The 19,707-nt window shown below is 41.0% G+C and overlaps 1 protein-coding gene across 1 annotated transcript in view; it reads left to right on the top strand.

The window, feature by feature from the left end:
• The window catches only part of LOC126456601 (glutamate receptor ionotropic, kainate 2-like), a 49,941-nt gene that overhangs the window by 12,161 nt on the left and 18,073 nt on the right, over nt 1-19,707 (top strand). Inside the window, exons 2-3 of the mRNA XM_050092346.1 lie at nt 615-864; nt 6,760-7,102. Coding sequence (XP_049948303.1) covers nt 615-864; nt 6,760-7,102 — 593 coding nt within the window. The remainder of the gene's footprint in view (nt 1-614; nt 865-6,759; nt 7,103-19,707) is intronic.

Here is a 19,707-nt window from a genome sequence, read left to right as displayed (position 1 = left end):
CCACGAGTCACTGTTTCGGCAAGCTTTTGCATATCACATAAACAACGCACGTCCCGTCATACTACCGCAAACACACACACACACACACACACACACACACACACACTAACTAACATTCCCTCATCGTATAACACTGTTCAATAGTGCTTTCGCTATCGCCCTCTGTGCTTTCATCTCTACGATTTACATAGGAGTTCTTTACATAACAGTTAATATTATACACTACTCGCCATTAAAATTCTACACCAATAGGTAATGCAGGTACTAAGAGTACCTATTAAGCCATTAGAGAAAAATAAGCGAATTTTAGTTACGTTTTAATAATATTGCCAACTACTACTCGCTACAGCATCAAAGGTACATAAACTAAGAAAGCGAGAGAAGTTACAGAAAAAATTGCCTATTACTAACGGCTACATCTTCACAAGCTGAAATACCGAGAAATTAATATTTAGAGTGAAAAATCCTATCAATTAAGTTCAGCGAGCCACCTTCCACTTCGGACCCTTAGACAGTAACTTAGAGATAAAATATGTGTTTCGGTTGGCTTGCGACTCACATAATTCTGATAGTACAGGCATACTTTACCATTTCATATCGACGTCGGTCGCCAGCTTCGAGCTGGTGACCCTGAACTTCACAGGAGAAGAGACGTGGCGAGACGAGGTGGTGGTGGCGCGGTGGCGGCCGGGAAGTGGATTTGAGCCGCCGTCAGCAGACCTCTTCGCCGACAGGACTGCAAACCTGCAGGGCCGACAGATGGTTTTCGCAACAATCAATTACCCTCCGTACGTCGTACTCAAGACAGGTTCCCTCCCCGCGGATGGCACCGAAACTCGCATCCTAATTGAGTTCACCAAAAAGGTAACTTGCTAGCCACTAGACGTGGCGCTAAGCTTACTTAGCTATGGAAGTTAACAATTTATCTATTAATTTACTAACAGCGGAAGTTACCATAATTAAGAGCAAAAAGTGACATCCTTTCAAAGTGTATCATAACAGAAGCAAGAACGTTCCAGTAGACACGGGTCCGCAAACGAGCCGTTTGTGAGATAGTTTTGAATGTGAGGCTAAAAGCTGCCCCTGCCTTCACTATGAAATAAGGTCCTAGTTTTCATGAATGTATTACAAGTCTAAGATTTCAGACTGAGTCTCCATGAATTTAGGCTCAAATTTCACCTGTTGCTTACTTTAACAAGAAATCAAGTATTACAACAGCAGGTTACAAGTTATAGTGACGTCCTTAAAGCCATGCACCTAGGAAAAGAGGTAGGTGCAATGTTTCTTGCCTTAACAGAATTTTAGTAATCGAAGTACGATTAAAAGTGATTTCATAAAAATTTGTCACTTGACTCAGGATTTCTTGGCAGGAAACACACAGTATGCATAATGATCGCACACCCTCAGTCATAGAGAAGGATGATGGTTGATTTTGGTTCTTTGGAAGGGTACTGGAGAAAGCAGGGTGCCTGCAGGGGAGAGTACTTACAAATTACCTGTGAATTTAATGATATTATAATGCCTAAGCAGCAAGAGTGCCAGTAATCCACCGGAAGCATCAGCAGCAACAGTAGTAGCCACTTACATTCACAATATTGCCAAAAAGTCATTTTAAATAGCAGCAGAAGGCAGCCAGTAAGGATCTGCCAAATATGTTAGTGACATTGCTGCTATTAAAATGGTTTATAATTTTTGTCATTAATTTTTATTCCTGCTATAAATGTATATTTCAACAACGTTGCTTCCAATAGCAGCAGCGCAACGTTATGGCATGGAGCATAGACAGTGCAGCAAAATTTGTAACGAGTTGCAGTGCCTGCAGTTTACTTCCACGTCAGCACCCAGTGGCATGGGCAGTAGTTGAAAATTTTAAGTTATATTCCCCTGTCTGTGATAATGCCACATTATTATGGGCACGTTGTTGGAAAAATTTATATGCTTTCCGTATGGCAGTCTACGTGTCGTGAGCAGTTACGGCCACTCAAAGTGCTATCGGCCGAAAAAACTTTATAAGCGAGTTAACACAATACGAGTGCGACATTATAGGACATTTTCCACCGCACGTGTGTGTGTGTGTGTGTGTGTGTGTGTGTGTGTGTGTGTGTGTGTGTGTGCGTGTGTGTTAAAGCTGGACGGCATAGGGGAGAGAGATTCAGGTTGTGTCTGTAACAAATTACTTGATTCGAGGCGCCTTGTAGATGTGTGAGTATTCCTACCACGTTTCTTACGTATTTATCCATAGCAAAACTCTGTAAGTACTACGAACCTTTAACCAAAGATAATGCATAGCAAATACCACGCCTCGATCTCTCTTGCGAAGCCGTCCCGACAGTACTAAGTTGTCAAGGATTATCACACAACTCTCGGTGTTACCTTTGAGGCCAAACCAGACAAATTCCTGACGAAGAACTGGTCACACAAGCATAATAAATTACGTTCTGCTTTGATACTTCACAAGGACCGTGACTTGAACATACTACTGAAAGTTAAGACCATAGAGATCGCCATTACAAGCAAGATGAATTATTTGGCGCAAATTCTTCCAATCTCCGACCATCTGGCCAAGAGTATACAACGAACGTTATGTTGGTTTCTTTCGTCCAAAGGTGACCTTAACCCTATTACGGCACACTAAAAGTGTGTCACCCTGCTCCTAAATCGCATCAGGAAGGACTTTCGTACCCGGAGGACCAGTATCATCGCAAACCTCATTCAGCGGTGAAAGCCTCATAGCCTTGACCCACCCGTTAATATCACCTGCATTCCACTTTCTTACAGGTATGTGCGACTGTACTACATGGAAATGAGCTACATTCGATACAACATCGCCGATAACGGAAGCCTGACGAACAGAAGACTTTATGACCTTCTCATGAGAACAAACCACAGAAATCGTCTCGAAGAAAAGCATCTACATACACATCGGAGTAAAGTATGGCGGAATGTGCACAGCGACATGTTACCCTTACGCCTCATAGGCGACTGGTATCTAACAATCAACGATAAAGTAGCAACGAATGAAAAGCTAAATAAGATAGGCCTTCATCCACGGCAAACTGTGACGCATACAGAAGAGTCGATACGCTTATTCATAGGCTCACGTTTAGACATGCAGAAGAAATTACAACATCTCTTCGTCAACGATTGTCGGTGATAAACCGTACGACGCCCAGTGATGTAGACCTTTTAAAGATCATGCAGCCACAAAAACTGAGATATACACGAGCAAAAAACAATGCTGCAACGTGGATCATGGACCACACAGCATCGTTTATTATGAAGAATAAGCATGCTAGTTTCCTAGATTATTACTATAACATCGAAATTGAGCACCTTAAAGTGAGTCAAGATTGTGACTTCAGGAGGATATTTGGAAATATGCTGAAAATCATAGTTAACGGTTAAATACATCAAATCCAATATTTCGGATAGCATAGATTGCCAGTGATCTGTATGTATGAAACCTAGTTGCTTCCTGGGACTTTAGTTCTTATCGGAATTTTAAGATAATATCCAGACGCTTACCAATGCAGAAGGCATTTTTTCTTTCCCATTTTTGTTTTAACATTTTCCTTCTCACACAGAGCAGCGAGGCAACTTTCCTTCAACAATGAAGTGATAGTCCTTTGTGCACCATTAAATTTTTTGTTGACTACTTGAAAAAAAGAACTTCAAGAAGACGGGTCCCGGTCTGGTAGGAGAGTTTCTCTGCCCGGGCACTGGGTTTTTGTGATGTCATCATCATCCGTGACAGTTGCTAGACTGGACTTAGTAAAAAAATTGGACTGTGTAAAAATTGTAACTTTGCACGGGAGGTGATGACGGGGAAGTTGAGAGCCCCAGGAACCAATCATCATCACCATCATTTGCACATAAGTTGATAATCCACAGTGCGCAGATGCGAGTTTTGTCTGGCAGCAAACTCAGGCGAAATTTGTGCGAATGACAAATAAGGAAAACAGACATAAATTACTATTCTAATCACGAAGGCTTTCCCAGCGTATTAATTGATAATATTCTCCTCGGGTGTGCAGCCGGATCATAACGTCATCTTGACACAATATTTCAGTGGTGCACCTGGCCGCCATCTTCAGGTGATAGTGCTGGTACACGATCTCGGCCGCTGAAATATTGTGTCAAGATGACGTTATGATCCGGCTGCACGCCCGAGAAGAATATTATCATAAATTGCTATTCGTTATCTGTGAATGACAAATATTATTGGAAACGTTATTCACTTATATGAATAAAAACACTTATTCAATATCTGCGAATAAAAGGTGTTAAGAATAACAGATAAGTCTGAAATCTTACTGTATTTATTGCTCAGATTCTTTGTCATATCTTAAGCGAGCGTATTTTTCTCTTCTTTTCATTAGATTCCCAAACAACGTTCAATAATATTAACCCTAGTCATGTTTACATAACCTGTAAAGAGTCCGCCGGCTTAGCTGGGTGGTAACGTGCTTGCCTCCCATGCACTGTGCGCGGGTTCGATTCCCGGCCGGGTTGGAGATTTTCTCCGCTCGGGGTCTGGGCGTGGTGTTGTCCTCATCATCATTTCACCCTCATCACCGGCCGCAGGTCGTCCAATGAGGTGCCGAATGAAATAAGACTTGCACTTAACGTCGGCCGAACCCGTCTAGTACATCCCGGTCAACAATGCCATACGATCACTTCATTTCTACCTGTAAACTGAATCGTTCCACATCATTTGCTTAAAAGAATCTTTCAGATGATGTGTGTAACATGTAATAAACCATTAGCAGAACATTGGATCACGAAGTACAAAGAGAGACGATCATGAAATTATATAGAGTGATAATAATTCCTATGTTATCCTGTGGAAGCGAAAGCTGGTTAAGCACAGCTTCTACACAGAGTACACGAAAAGACGTGCCCCTTTCTATCAGCCGTGTACCGCAAGTCTCTAGAGGAACGGAAGGTTCAAAATGATAGGAAAAGAGCACAGGTAGTTCCAGTTTTCAGGAAGGTTCGTCGAGTAGATGCGCAAAACTATAGGCCTATATCTCTGACATCGATCTCTTGTAGAGTTTTAGAACATGTTTCTAGCTCGCGTATCATGTCATTTCTGGAAACCCAGAATCGACTCTATAGGAATCCAGATGGATTCCGGAAACAGCGATCGTGTGAGACACAGCTCGCTTTATTTGTTCATGAGACCCAGAAAATATTAGGTACAGGCTCCCAGGTAGATGCCATTTTCGTTGACCTCCGGAAGGCGATCGATACAGTTCCGCACTGTCGCCTGATAAACAAAGTAAGAGCCTACGGAATATCAGACCAGCTGTGTGGCTGGATTGAAGAGTTTTTAGCAACCAGAACACAGCGTGTTGTTCTCAGTGGAGAGACGTCTAGATACGTTAAAGTAACCTCTGGCATGACACAGGGGAGTGTTATGGGACCATTGCTTTTTACAATATATATAAACGACCTAGTAGATAGAGTCAGAAGTTCCATGCGGCTTTTCGCGGATGGTGCTGTAGTGTTCAGAGAAGTTGGTAGCATTATAAAATTCCAGCGAAATGCAGGAAGATCTGCAGCGGATAGGCACTTGTTGCAGGGAGTGGCAACTGACCCTTAACATAGACGTAATGTATTACGAATACATAGAAAGAAGGATCCTTTATTGTATGATTATATGATAGCGGAACAAACACTGGAAGCTGTTACTTCTGTAAAATATCTGGGAGTATGCGTACTGAACGATTTGAAGTGGAATGATCATATAAAATTAATTGTTGGTAAGCCGGGTGCTAGGTTGAGATTCATAGGGAGAGCCCTTAGAAAATGTAGTCCATCAACAAAGGAGGTGGCTTACAAAACACTCGTTCGACCTATACTTGAGTATTGCTCATCAGTGTGGGATCGGTACCAGGTCGGGTTGACAGAAGAGATAGAGAGGATCCAAAGAAGAGCGGCGCGTTTCGTCACAGGGTTATTTGGTAACCGTGATAGCGCTACGGAGATGTTTAGCAAACTCAAGTGGCAGACTCTGCAAGAGAGGCTCTCTGCATCGCGGTGTAGCTTGTAGTACAGGTTTCGAGAGGTGCGTTTCAGGATGAGGTATCGAATATATTGCTTTCCCCTACTTATAGCTCCCCAGTATATCAAGAACGTAAAATTAGAGAGATTCGAGCGCGCACGGAGGCTCTCCGGCAGTCCTTCCTGGGAACCATACGCGAGTGGAATAGGAAAGGGTGAGAATGACAGTGGCACTTAGGGTGCCCTCCGCCACACACCGTTGGGTGGCTTGCGGAGTATAAATGTAGATGCAGATGTAATTGATAAGCTTAATGAGCTGGCGTGTATAACTGGTTTCTTTGTAATAATTTCTAAATGAAATCAAATATTTTATGATTATAGTCCTGATTGCTTATGGGCATCCTCATAATGAGAGATAACTCTGTGGTACATTACATATATGCGTACTGAGTTACCAGAAAACTGTAAATATCGGAGCCGGCCGGTGTGGCCCTGCGGTTCTAGGCGCTTCAGTTTGGAACCACGTGACCGCTACGGTCGCAGGTTCGAATCCTGCCTCGTGCATGGATGTGTGTGATGTCCTTAGGTTAGTTAGCTTTAAGGAGTTCTAAGTTCTAGGGGACAGATGACCTCAGATGTTGAGTCCCATAGTGCTCAGAGCCACTTGAACCTTTTTTTTTTTTTGTAATTATCGGAACTGTGAATCACTGTAGCCGCATAAGCTTCCAACTGTCTCTTGTGGTCCCTCGGCAGAAGAATGCGACGTGGCGCGTGGTGGACTGCGAGGAGGACAAGTGGGGCGCGATCTGGCCGAACGGCTCCGGGAACGGCCTGCTGGGAGCCGTGGCGATGGACGAGGCGGACGCGGGGTACGCGGCGGTGTACCACTGGTACCCCGAGTACCACTTCGTGGAGTACACGCGGCCCTACGTGCGCGCCGGCCTCACGTGCATGGCGCCGCGCCCGCTGCTGCAGCCCGGCTGGCAGGTGCCCGTGCTGCCCTTCTCGCCCCTCCTCTGGGCGGCCGTCTGGGCCTCCGTCATACTCGCCACCGTCGCCCTCTACTCAGCCAGGATGGTCTCCAGCTGGCTGCTTGGTGAGCTCCAGTTCCTCTTCGATTTTCCGATAAACTAGATTTTTTTTTCGGTAGCTAATATAATCCTCTTGGGAGATTCGGCTCCTGTATTAATATTTAAGATAATTCTCGCTTATTGCTCCGTATCAGTTGCACATATTTATTAAATTAGGGAGCAGTCTTACACTGATATTTTTGCAAACCTATATCTTTTCCATTTTTAGTTCAATCTCATTGAAATTTAGCACGCTTATGTATAGAGATCTAATATGATTTTTTTTTAAAAAATCAGAATTTTTGATTGCAGTGAGATAATTTTGAATTTTTTATTACATTATTATTTTAAGGTACACTTTTTCATAATTTAGAGGCAAATTTTTCTAATTTTTTAATGGTAAAATAATCTACAATAACAGATGTATAATTAAGTGCAGTAACTTTCTCGTAAATTAATGCTATTATTTTCTGTGATATTTTGGACTAGAACATTTTTTTACAATCAAACTTTTCAATATATTATCAACCACAAAACTGCGTATAATGTCTCGATTAAAATTTTGTTCCACATAAACACTGCTTCAAAGTAAAAGAATCGGTGTGCCAAATTTCATTGCAGTCCTTCCAGTAGTTTCTGGTATATGTGTTCCTGTAAGTAGAAAACCTTAAGTTGCAGAAAAATCATTTCAAAGTTTGGATAAAATGTAAAAAAAGAAATCTATCGTACCTTAGCTAAAACTGCCCATATCCATAATCTGTTTCTTCCTCATCATCCTCTATAGCTCTTTGAGCTTCTCTGTTCCTTTGCCTAGCAATTTTTTGTATGTTCTGGACTGAAGTTTCCGCCTTCGAGATTCTTTGCTTATCGATGATCTGCAGTATCTGCTCAGTGAAGACTCCAGGTGTAAAGCCCAAATGGCTGAGGATGTGAAGTCTTGCCACATTCCCATCATTAAACACTGCTGCAGCTTCCAAAGCAAAAATCTTCACCACCAAAATGGAACCAAACACAGTATTTGGACATCTTTTCGAAACAAGAGCACTGAAACTTTCATTTGGGTTCTGTGTTTTCCCACTCAGACATTTTTCTAGCAGTGCTGGTGAAGCCAGTGCTCTAAAAGTTGGTATAATGGCCATTGAAACCTCATAAGGAAAGTTATTTTTATGGGTGTAAGCTTCCCCACTTTCCTTACTTTTCTAAAGTTTGCACCATTCATTAGAACAGAGGCCATGTTGAGGTGTAGCGTCTGTCGAAAACTAATGAAACCAAATGGCCCATACTTCTTTCCCCATACTGTCCAAGCTTGTGAGGTTACTTCTAATTGTAGCACCATAATAGACTTGTGGGCTGTCAATTCTCTTCTTTGTTAGCCTGTTTTTACCTCCCAGTGGCTTTCCATCCTCTAGTAGCTTGCCTTTATTGTCTGCAACAAGTCTGCGGTGTCGTCCACGCATCCTCTTCTGAATATGCCTAAGCACTCCCGTTTCTCAATAGTGTAATCTTTTCCATAGGGCTGACTTCCAACTACATTCTTGAAAGCACTAGAGTCTCTATCTCCTAAATACTGTACGTATCTCACTCCATACTTTGGCAGAGATCTATGGGAAATGAATTTCATACCTGCAGCTTCCTTCCCATCATTGGAGCCTGCATAATTTCTACTACAAAGAGCTTTATGGGCTTCTTGCCATTCTGTTTCTTTACCTGCGACAATATATTTGTGTGCAAGGAACATGCAGAACAATATTTAGACATCAGCTCTAAGTCTAATACTTTTCCAGTCTCGACACTAATGATTCTTAAAACTTCATCCAGTGAGGTATGCCCCCTCTTCATCCAAGAACTGTCACAGGAAACTGCTATTTCGTTGCTATCAGTTGTTTCACAATTATCTTGAATTGCCCCCAGTACTGCCATTTTCATGCTCTCTTCACTTACTTCTGCAACTGCATTGAGGAGAGCAGTATTCATTGCAGAAAATTTTAGGGGAGGACCGGGCATGTTCATAATACCACATAAAAGATTTCCACCATCTCTTCCAATCACTACACATCTTAGTCCATAAGCAAATCTCATATTGACTTCATAGATTCTATTACTGACCTTTGATGTCTTGAATGGTCTGTCAGCATCACAGTTTGTGCAAACCAAACCCTCTCTCCCTCCATCATCAACCAAATCCACATTTCCTCCACAAACAGAGCACTTGCAGACGTTTCTAAGTGCTTCTGCCACCATTTCCAGATCCACAATTCTGAAAACTGTATTTCTTTCATGATTTGTTTCTTCTGACACAATCTCTGTCCCAGGTTTTATTTTAGATGCACTTGGAGACAGGCTAATGCCTGCATCTGCAGGCCCGACCTGACCTCAATGTCAGTTTTTCGCTTTATATCGAAAATATGGGACTTACTATATTTTCTAAATACTTCCCCAGGCCTAGGCATTGCAAAAAGGGATCGACAGATTCAACCTCGCACAAAGAATGGCACAATAAATCGAGCGTCACTCGAATTCCACTGAACAGCACAAAACTTGTTTACAACACCCCACAGCCTTCCATACCACAATGATTGAACCGGAAAAAGGCTCCACAGCCTTCTTTACAACACTGCTGTTATTTATCCAAAAAATCACAGCCTTGTAAAGCTATATTTTCTAGGTTCACAGGCCAAATTCTGCAATAAAATTTTTCCTCAATTTGGTACATTGAAATGCGGGCTTGGCGAATTACAGCGCTTAGGGTTTTAATTTTTTTATGCCATTTGTAGTTCGAATTTCAAGGAAATAATTTGGGATATTAATCTCAATTATATTTACTATCAAATAAGCAAATAAAAATAATTTGTAAATTTTTCATTATTTCTGCCACCGTCTCCCCTTATTAAATGTTTCGATCACTCGCGATCACCTTCAGATCTAAGACAAAGTAAAACTAAATGAGAACAATCTAATATTTAGCAAGAAGTAGAAGTGAAGAGAATTTTACATAAATGTAGAAATTACCTGAGTTCTTGAGTCTGAATCCAGTCTTGCCTTCTCAGAGCCAAGTATCAGATTACTAAGCTTTGCACCTGCGGCGAATATAATAAATATTTCCACTTCTGTAATTTTAGGATCATTTTGTCTTTCTCTATTTACCCACCCATTGCTTAGGAGACCACCTTTTCTACTTGAACGAAAAACATTTAGACTATTTACTCCCAGAATTTATAATTTTACTATCTGATGCTGTTTAGTGTTCTACACTATTAGTTTTCCAAAGAGAATTTTTACTAATTATACGTTATATAATTTTAACACGGCCACTGTTGTTGAGCTCATGACATTTCCATCACCCGCTCCCTCATTTACTCACTCCATTTCCCCTTCCTCTCCTCCCGCCTCCCCCTCTCCCTAACTCCAACATATACCTATTCAAAACACTGACAGCAGCTACAAAGAACAGTGCTCTGGTGTATGGTTCTAAGCAGACAAGACGGGTTGCTGAAGCAAATGTCTAGCTAAAGTCTACATTTATGTACAGTTATTCTATTTCATACTTATTCGTAAAATATTAGATGGTACATATTTAATTTTACTTTGTTTTAGATCTGAGTATGACCATGAGTGACAGCAATATGTAATATAAGTAAAAATGTGCAACCGAGATCGAACAAAAAATGAGAGTTGTCTTAAATACTGTTTCTTTCTATTCATACACATGCGTAAAGATCCTCAGAAGTATATTCACGGATCTAGAACCATGCAGTTCAGAGATTAATGTGGTTAATTGTGTGCCTGTTGTCTAATTTACCTTTTGGATTCTCTATTGTCGATTATGTGGAAATTCCTCTTTGTGATCATTGTGTATCTTAATGCTGGTGGCATTCTCATATGATACTGGCTGATTTGAGCATCTCGTGTTGTATTCAAGAAGTTGCTTGCTTCCATTCACTGTCCACATCTATGCACAATCTTCGACACTTCCTCTCCAACACTACATCATCATCACACTTGCATATTTAAATAAGTGGATATATTTGAGAAACAAAAGATAAAAAAAAAATGGTTCAAATGGCTCTGAGCACTATGGGACTTAACATCTATGGTCATCAGTCCCCTAGAACTTAGAACTACTTAAACCTAACTAACCTAAGGACATCACACAACACCCAGTCATCACGAGGCAGAGAAAATCCCTGACCCCGCCGGGAATCGAACCCGGCAACCCGGGCGCGGGAAGCGAGAACGCTACCGCACGACCACGAGCTGCGGACAAAAAGATAAGAACAGGATTTTTTACATAAACTGAAAATCAGGACCAACAAATTGTTTCGAAAGACTACAAAAAGAAAAAAAACACTCAGAGATATGTTTAGCCTGGAGCACTTAAGTAAACACTACTGATTCATTAGTTTGTTGAGCTTCACGGCAACAAATAATAATTGCTGCAAGCCATCGTGACGTTATATCAGAAACGTCAGTACCAAACGCGAAAATACAACTAGAATATACATCAGATGAGACTTCTAGGTGTGAGCGGAATTCTAACATAATGGCATAAACAAAATTTCACATTTCAGTATGTTTTCAGCTGAAGTCATTTTTTAACTGGAACTATCCAAATTTACAAATATGTTTCTTTATGGGTCACTGACGGTGTTTACAGTGACTAAACCAAAACGCTAATGGTATACTAAATATGCATTTTTATTAAATGCACGAACGTATTTTAAATACCTGTAATAAAAATTCAACTGTATGTGTCAGAGCAATAGACACCGTACCGGTTCAGTTCAGTTTCAACAAACAAGCAAATACAAGCGACACGGAATAACAGCAATGCCCTCCCTGATAGCTAACAATTGCCAAATCTCTGAAACTACTCGAAATGCCTTTATATACGCTAGTGATAGGAACAACCGAACGAAAACAATCGACTCATTTCGTTGTAATTATACGTATTGCTTGAAGTAGTCATTCATTCTTTTGAGAGATACCAGTCTGTGAAAACAACCGAGTGAAAGGAATCGATTCAGTCGACTGGACTACTCGTTCACCGTAGCTAACAATTGCCAAATCTCTCAAACTACTCCAAATGCCTTTATATACGCTAGTGATAGGAACAACCGATCGATAACAATCGACTCATTTGGTTGTAATTATACGTATTACTTGAAGTAGTCATTCATTCTTTTGAGAGATACTAGTCTGTGAAAACAACCGAGTGAAAGGAATCGATGCAGTCGGCTGGACTACTCATTCACCGTTTCGAGTGAAAGAAGTCTGTGGGAGCAACCGAAAGAAAAATATCATTTAGTTGGTCGGACTACTCATTCATTCTTTTGGATGAAACTAATAGTGGAAGAGCAACCGTATTAAAAAATCTTTTCAGTCGGTTGTAGTTTTACCTTCCGGTAGAATTATTATTCATTTACTTTTTACGAATGAAAAAAGTCAGTGGGAACAATCGAATGTAAAGGGATTCGACACCGCTGTAGCTTTGGGTATTGACTGTGAAAAGAATAAGTAGTTTCTTTGTCTGTTGAACCACGTATTCATTCTTTTAGCTGAAACTGCTCTTCGTTGTTTCAGCTGACCGAGATATCCACTCCTTCTTCTGAGTGAAACCGGCCTACAATACTTTAATTAGCGGAACTAAAGCAGTGAAACATTATACTGTCGAGGGATGGTCCTACGTAAGAGTGTGTTTAGGGTATCCCAAAGGTAACATACGCAGTAAACAATTTCAGTCAATTATGAACTGATTGGAGTAATTTTTCTTTTCATAATTTTAAACTGATACATATACGGTTGAGGATTAAATTGCTCCAAGTGCTACTAACACGTAAGTAATTAACCTGACCCATCCCTGGGGTAGGCCTACCATCACTTAAATTGCCGACCTCAGGAAAAAACTTTGGAAACCCCGGACATATGGGTGAAATAGGATTATTTTCCCAGACGCACACAGTTTGTAGACGATAAGTTGGCGGTCGGGCATAATGTTACCCAAAGAATAAGGGGAGGGGGGGGGGGGGGGCGGGAAGGGAGGGAGGGAGCCTCCTACCAATCAGCAGATATAAATAGCACAAGAGAGTAACAAGGATTAGAGAAAGCGCATTGTAGAGAAGTTCATATTCAGATGCAGTACTATTTTGCAGTAAGGAAAATGAATGAATAGCTTCAAAGAGAAGAAGGCAAATGACATTTAAGACATTCAGTTGTCCGGCTATAGGGGCAAGTAGCGGTGTAGGTGACTACCCATTGTCGGCAGATTCTCACTGTCTCAATAAAGAAGTATGAATAATAAAGGTGGTTTCAATATTTTCTTTGTAATTTTGATCACATATTTCAGAAATGAGGATGGGTAGAAATGCGATTTTTGTGGTATAATGTTCAAATACACCTAAGGTTCTAAGGCCACATTCGGGACACATTAAAATTTTTTGATATAGCTCAAAATGTCTGAACTAGACATGCAAACTATCACTTTAATCTGTTACCAAAAGGACATTAATTTATAGTTTGTTAGTACCTTCTACGATGAAGGAGTGCGAGTAGGCAAATGGTTCAAATGGCTCTGAGCACTATGGGACTTAACATCTGAAGTCGTCAGTCCCCTAGAACTTAGAACTGCTTAAACCTAACTAACCTAAGAACATCACACACATCCATGCCCGAGGCAGGACTGGAACCGCGCGACCGTAGCGGTCTCGCGGTTCCAAATTGACACCTAGAACCGTTCGGCCACAACGGCCGGCTGTAAATTTTCTTCAGCATGTCTGTATTCTTCAATAGTCTTATGAAAACAAGTCAACTCAAGTTTTATAGTAGTTCACTCTAGTTTCCACAAAAGCTGTTTTGTCACTGCTCCATGAATTACTCAGTTGGGAAAATACCCTCTCAGTAACAGCATAGCGACACAGTTGAAATGAACAAACGATTCAGGATAAATCGTTTCATAATTGCTAAGTCCTGAACAAATAGTTGTCCCGAATTACTTTCGAAAACATGCGGGACTGATATAGAAAAATCGTTACAATCACGTAGAAGGGGGCGATGGTCACCTTAAATGGTTTGATGCGGCCCGCCACGAATTCCTCTCCTGTGCCAACCTCTTCTTCTCAGAGAAGCTCTTGCAATCTACGTCCTCTATTATTTGCTGGATGTATTCCAATCTCTGTTTTCCTCTACAACTTTTAAGCTCTACAACTTCCTCTAGTTCCATGGAAGTCTTTCTCTCACGTCTTAACAGATACCCTATCATTCTGTCCAATTCTGTGCAGAAACTCCTCATTCCTTACCCTTTCAGTCCACCTGATTTTCAACATTGGTCTGTAGCATCACATCTCAGATGCTTCGATTCTCTTCTGTTCGGGTTTTCCAGATGTCCACGTTTCACTACCGTACACTGCTGTGCTTCAAACGTATATTCGCAGAAATTTCTTCCTCAACTTAAGGCCTGTGTTTGGTACTAGCAGATTTCTCTGGGCCAGGAATGGCATTTTTGCCATTGCAAGTCTGCTTTTGATGTCCTCCTGACTCCGTCCGCCACTGATTCTTTTACTGCCTATATAGAAGAATTCGTTAACTTCTTCTACTTCATGACCATTAGTCCTGATGTTAAGTTTCTCGCTGTTCTTATTCCTGCTTCTTCTCATTGCTTTCGTCTTTCTTCTCGTATTCCAGAATTCGAATCGAGAACAGCTGCCAACATGTGTGACGTAGAAGTAAATTTCTTCGAAGTAGTGAAACAACTCAAATCGCTTAATAAAAGCAAGTATTTTGGTCCAGACTGTATACCAATCTGGTTCCTTTCGGAGTATGCATTAGCTACATACTTAACAATCATATACAACCACTCGCTTGACGAAAGATCCGTACCCAGCGACTGGAAATTTGCACAGGTCACACCAATATTCAAGAAACGTAGTAGGCGCTTATCGTTAACGTCGATATACAGCAGGATTTTACAACATATGATGTGTTCGAACATTATGAAATAACTCGAAGGAAACGGTAAATTGACACACAGTCAACATGGGTGTAGAAAACATCGTTCCCGAGGAACACAACTAGATCTTTATTCACATGAAATGCTTGTAAGAAGGCTGTTTAGATATTTTATATTGGTAACGCCACGTAGCGCTCTGTTTGGAAATCACTGGCTGTGCTGTGTGCAGTCAGTGGCTGGTTGGCATCGTTGTAATACTCGCCATTGTAGTGTTGGGCAGCTGGATGTTAACAGCGCTTAGCGTTGCGCAGTTGGAGGTGAGCCGCCAGCAGTGGTGGATGTGGGGAGAGAGATGGCGGAGTTTTGAGAGCGGATGATCTGGAAAGAGATAGTAAATTTGTAACACTGGATGTCATGAACTGATATATATATATATATTATGACTTTTGAGCACTATTAAGGTAAATACATTGTTTGTTCTCTATCAAAATCTTTCATTTGCTAACTATGCCTATCAGTAATTAGTGACTTCAGTAGTTAGAATCTTTTATTTAGCTGGCAGTATTGGCGCTCGCTGTATTGCAGTAGTTCGAGTAACGAAGATTTTTGTGAGGTAAGTGATTTGTGAAATTTATAGGTTAGTATCAGTCAGGGCCATTCTTTTGTAGGGATTATTGAAAGTCAGATTGCGTTGCGCAAAAAAATAAATATTGTGTGTCAGTTTAGTGTTGATCTGAATCGGTAAAGAGCGAAATGTCTGAGTACGTTCAGTTTTGCTCAGCTGTTTGAAAATCAAATAATGTAAGAGGTTTACCAGCACAGTAATTCACTAAGTTTTCTAAGGGGACGTTTCATGCTGAGTGCTATTGAGAAGGGATTTCAGATCGAATCCGTATTCCTGGATTTCCGGAAGGCTTTTCACACTGTACCACACAAGCGGCTGGTAGAGAAACTGCGTGCTTATGGAATATGGTCTCAGTTCTGTGACTGGATTTGCGATATCCTGTCAGAGAGGTCACAGTTCGTAGTAACTGACCGAAAGTCATCGAGTACAACAAAAGTAACTTCAGCCGCTCCGCAAGGTAGTGTTATAGGCCCTTTGCTGTTACTTATCTATATAAACGATTTGGGAGACAATCTAAGCAGGCGTCTTCGGTTGTTTGCAGATGACGCTGCCGTTTATCGACTAATAAAGTCATCAGAAGGTCAAAACAAAACTTAAAACTATTTAGTAAGAATATCTGAATGGTGCGAAAAAGCCACTCGGGATTAGTCCAGCGGTCTAGGGCGCTGCAGGCATGTGCTGTGCGGCTGGTCCCGGCGATGGTTCGAGTCCTCCCTCGGGCATGGGTGTGTGTTTGTCCTTAGGATAATTTAGGTTAAATAGTGTGTAAGCTTAGGGACTGATGACCTTAGCAGCTAAGTCCCATAAGATTTCACACAAATTTGAACATTTTTTGGTGCGAAAAGTAGCAGTTGACCCTAAATAACGAAAAGTGTGAGGTCATCCACATGAGTGCTAAAAGGAACTCGTTAAACTTCGGTTACACGATAAATCAGTCTAATCTAAAATCCGTAAATTCAACTAAATACCTAAGTATTACAATTACGAACAACTGAAATTGGAACGAACACACAGGAAATATTGTGGGGAAAGCTAACCAAAGGCTGCATTTTATTGACAGCACACTTAGAAAATGTAACAGATCTACTATGGAGACTGCCTACACTACGCTTGTTTGTCCTCTTTTAGAATACTGCTGCGTGGTGTTGGATACTTACCAGATAGAACTGACGGAGTACATCGAAAAAGTTCAAAGAAAGGCAGCACGTTTTGTATTATCGCGAAATATGGGAGAGAGTGTCACAGAAATGATACAGGATTTGGGCTGGAAATCGTTAAAAAAAAGCGTTTTTCGTTGCGACGGTATCTTCTCACGAAATTCCCATCACTAAATTTCTCCTCCGAATGCGAAAATATTTGGTTGAGACCGACCTACATAGGGCGGAACGATTACCACGATTAAATAAGGGAAATCAGAGTTCGTATGGAAAGATATAGGTGTTCATTCTTTCTGCGCGCTATACGAGATTGGAATAATAGAGAATTGTGAAGCTGGTTCGATGAACCCTCTGCCAGGCACTTAAATGTGATTTGCAGAGTATCCATGTAGATGTAGATGTTCTTCGAATTACTCAAAATCCATATTCTGCCCTCATTAGATTGTTCATTCCACTCAGCAGATCATGTAATTGCTCTTCACTTTTGTTGAGGATAGCATCATCGTCAGCGAATCGTATCATTGAGATCTTTTCACCTTGAATTTTAGTTCCATTCCCAAACCTTTATTTCGATCATTGCTTCTTCAATGTACAGATCGAACATTAGGGGCGGAAGACTACAATCCTGTTTTACACCGTTTTTAATGGGAGCTCTTCGTTCTTGGTCATCCACTCTTATTATTCCCTCTTGGCTCTTGTACAAACTGTACATTACCCGTGTCTACCGATAGCTTACCCCCTTCTTTAGTCTTGCTTCCATTATCAACCGCAGCGTCATAATTGTCTCTCTCGTGCTTTTACCTTTACTAAAGCCAAACTGATTGTCATCTAGTAAATCATCAATTCTTCTGTATATCATTATTGTCAGCAACCTTGATAGATGAGCTGTTTAGCTGATTGTGCGGTAAATCTCACACTTTTCAGCTCTCGCAGTCTTCGGACTTGTGTGGACGATTTTTTTCTGAAAGACAGATGGTATGTCCTCCAAAGCTCTTTTAAAATCTGCTTCTAAAACTGGATCCCCTATCCCTTCTAAATCGATTAATGTTTCTTCGTGTATCACATCCTTGTATTCTCCTCATAAAGGTTTTCAATGTATCCTTTCCACCCATCCGCTCTCTCTTCTGCATTTCACAGTGGAATTGCCATTGCCCTCTTAATGTATAAACCCTTGCTTTTAATGTTAGCGAAGGTTGTTTTAACTTTCCTCTATGCTGAGTCTGTCCTTCCGACAGTCATTTTCCTTTCGACTTCTTCACACTTTCATGCAGCGGCACTTCCTATTTATTTAATTCCTCAGCGCGTTTCCTGGGCGATTTTTTTACTTCCTCCTCTCATCGATCAGTTGAAGTATCTCTTCTGTTACCGATGGTTTTTTTGCAGCAAACTTCTTTGTACCTATGTTCTTTTTTCCAATTTGTTTGGTGGTCCTTTTTAGATATGTCCATTCCTCTTCAATTGTATTGCCTACTGAGCTATTCCTTATTGTTTTATCTACAGCCTTAGAGAACTCCAAGCGTATCTCGACATTCCTTAGGACTTCCGTATCCCACTTCTTTGAGTACTGATTCTTCCTGACTAATGTCTTAACCTTCAGCTTACTCTTCATCACTACTATCCCGTGATCTGCGTGTATATATGCTGTTGAGTATGCGTTACAGTCAAGTATCTGATTACGGAATCTCTGCCTGACCACGAAGTAATCTAACTGAAACCTTCCCGTATCACCCGGCATTTTCTAAGTATATCTCCTCCACTTCTGATTCTTGAACAGAGTATTCGCTATTACTAGCTGAAATTTATTAGAGAATTGATATGTCTTTCTTCTCTCTCATTCCTTGCCCCAAACCCATATTGTCCTGTAAATTTTTCTTCTAGTCCTTCCCCTACAACTGCATTCTAGTCCTCAGTGACTATTAGATCTTGATCAACCTTTACGTACTGTGTTACTCGTTCAATATCCTCACATACTTCCTCTACCTCTTCATCTTCAGCTTGCAACGTCGGCCTGTATACCTGAACTATCATTGTTGGTATTGGTTATCTGTCGGTTCTGATATGAACAACCGTATCACTGAACTCTTCGCAGTTACATACTCTCTGCCCTATATACCTGTTCACGAGTCCTACTCCAGTTATACGATTTTCTGCTGCTGTTGATATTACCCTGTACTTATCTGCCCAGAAATCCTTGTTTTCTTTCCATTTCATTTCACTGACCCTAACTATATCTGCATGGAGCCTTTGCATCTCCCTTTTCAGATTTTCTAACTTCCCCACCACGTTCAAGCTTCTGAAACTCCACGCCATGACTCGTAGAAAGTTATTATTTCGCTGATTATTCAATCTTTTCCTCATGGTCACCTGTGCCTTGGCAGTCCACTCCCGGAGATCCGAGTTGGGGACTGTAAACTTTAAGTTTATTTTAGTTTCTCTTCAAATGAGTCATCCAATATATTGCTTCCTCGTAGGCGTATCTCGCGAGAAGACAGCGAATGTAAAAACTAGAGAATTGAACTGACAAGAAAGCTTAGAAGCAATCGTTCTGAAGTGCGAAACGTTCGCAACTGGAAAGAGAAGACAGGGAAATTAGCAGTGGTACACCAAGTACCTGCTCTCCGTCACACACCAGCAAAGAAAACGAGTTAATATTACATTGTCATCCATTTATGAGCTAAATAGGAAGTTTCAAGTCTCTAGATTATCGCGAAGTTAGTTTACAATCAATTGCAAAATTTGTACCGAACAAACAGAAACCAACAGATCGAAAAGCAAAAGTACTGCCTGCCACACACCAGACTCAAAAGCGAGTTAGTCTTACAGTATCATCCAGTTCTGAGCCATGTTGAAAGTTTCAAGAATCTAGCTTATCGGGAAACAAGTTAAAAATAAATTACAAAATTTGTA

The sequence above is a fragment of the Schistocerca serialis genome, chromosome 2 (assembly GCF_023864345.2).
Source record: "Schistocerca serialis cubense isolate TAMUIC-IGC-003099 chromosome 2, iqSchSeri2.2, whole genome shotgun sequence".
In the NCBI taxonomy this organism is placed as follows: domain Eukaryota; kingdom Metazoa; phylum Arthropoda; class Insecta; order Orthoptera; family Acrididae; genus Schistocerca; species Schistocerca serialis.
The sequence above is the reverse complement of the archived record's forward strand: the minus strand, read 5'-3'. Positions and strand labels throughout refer to the sequence as shown.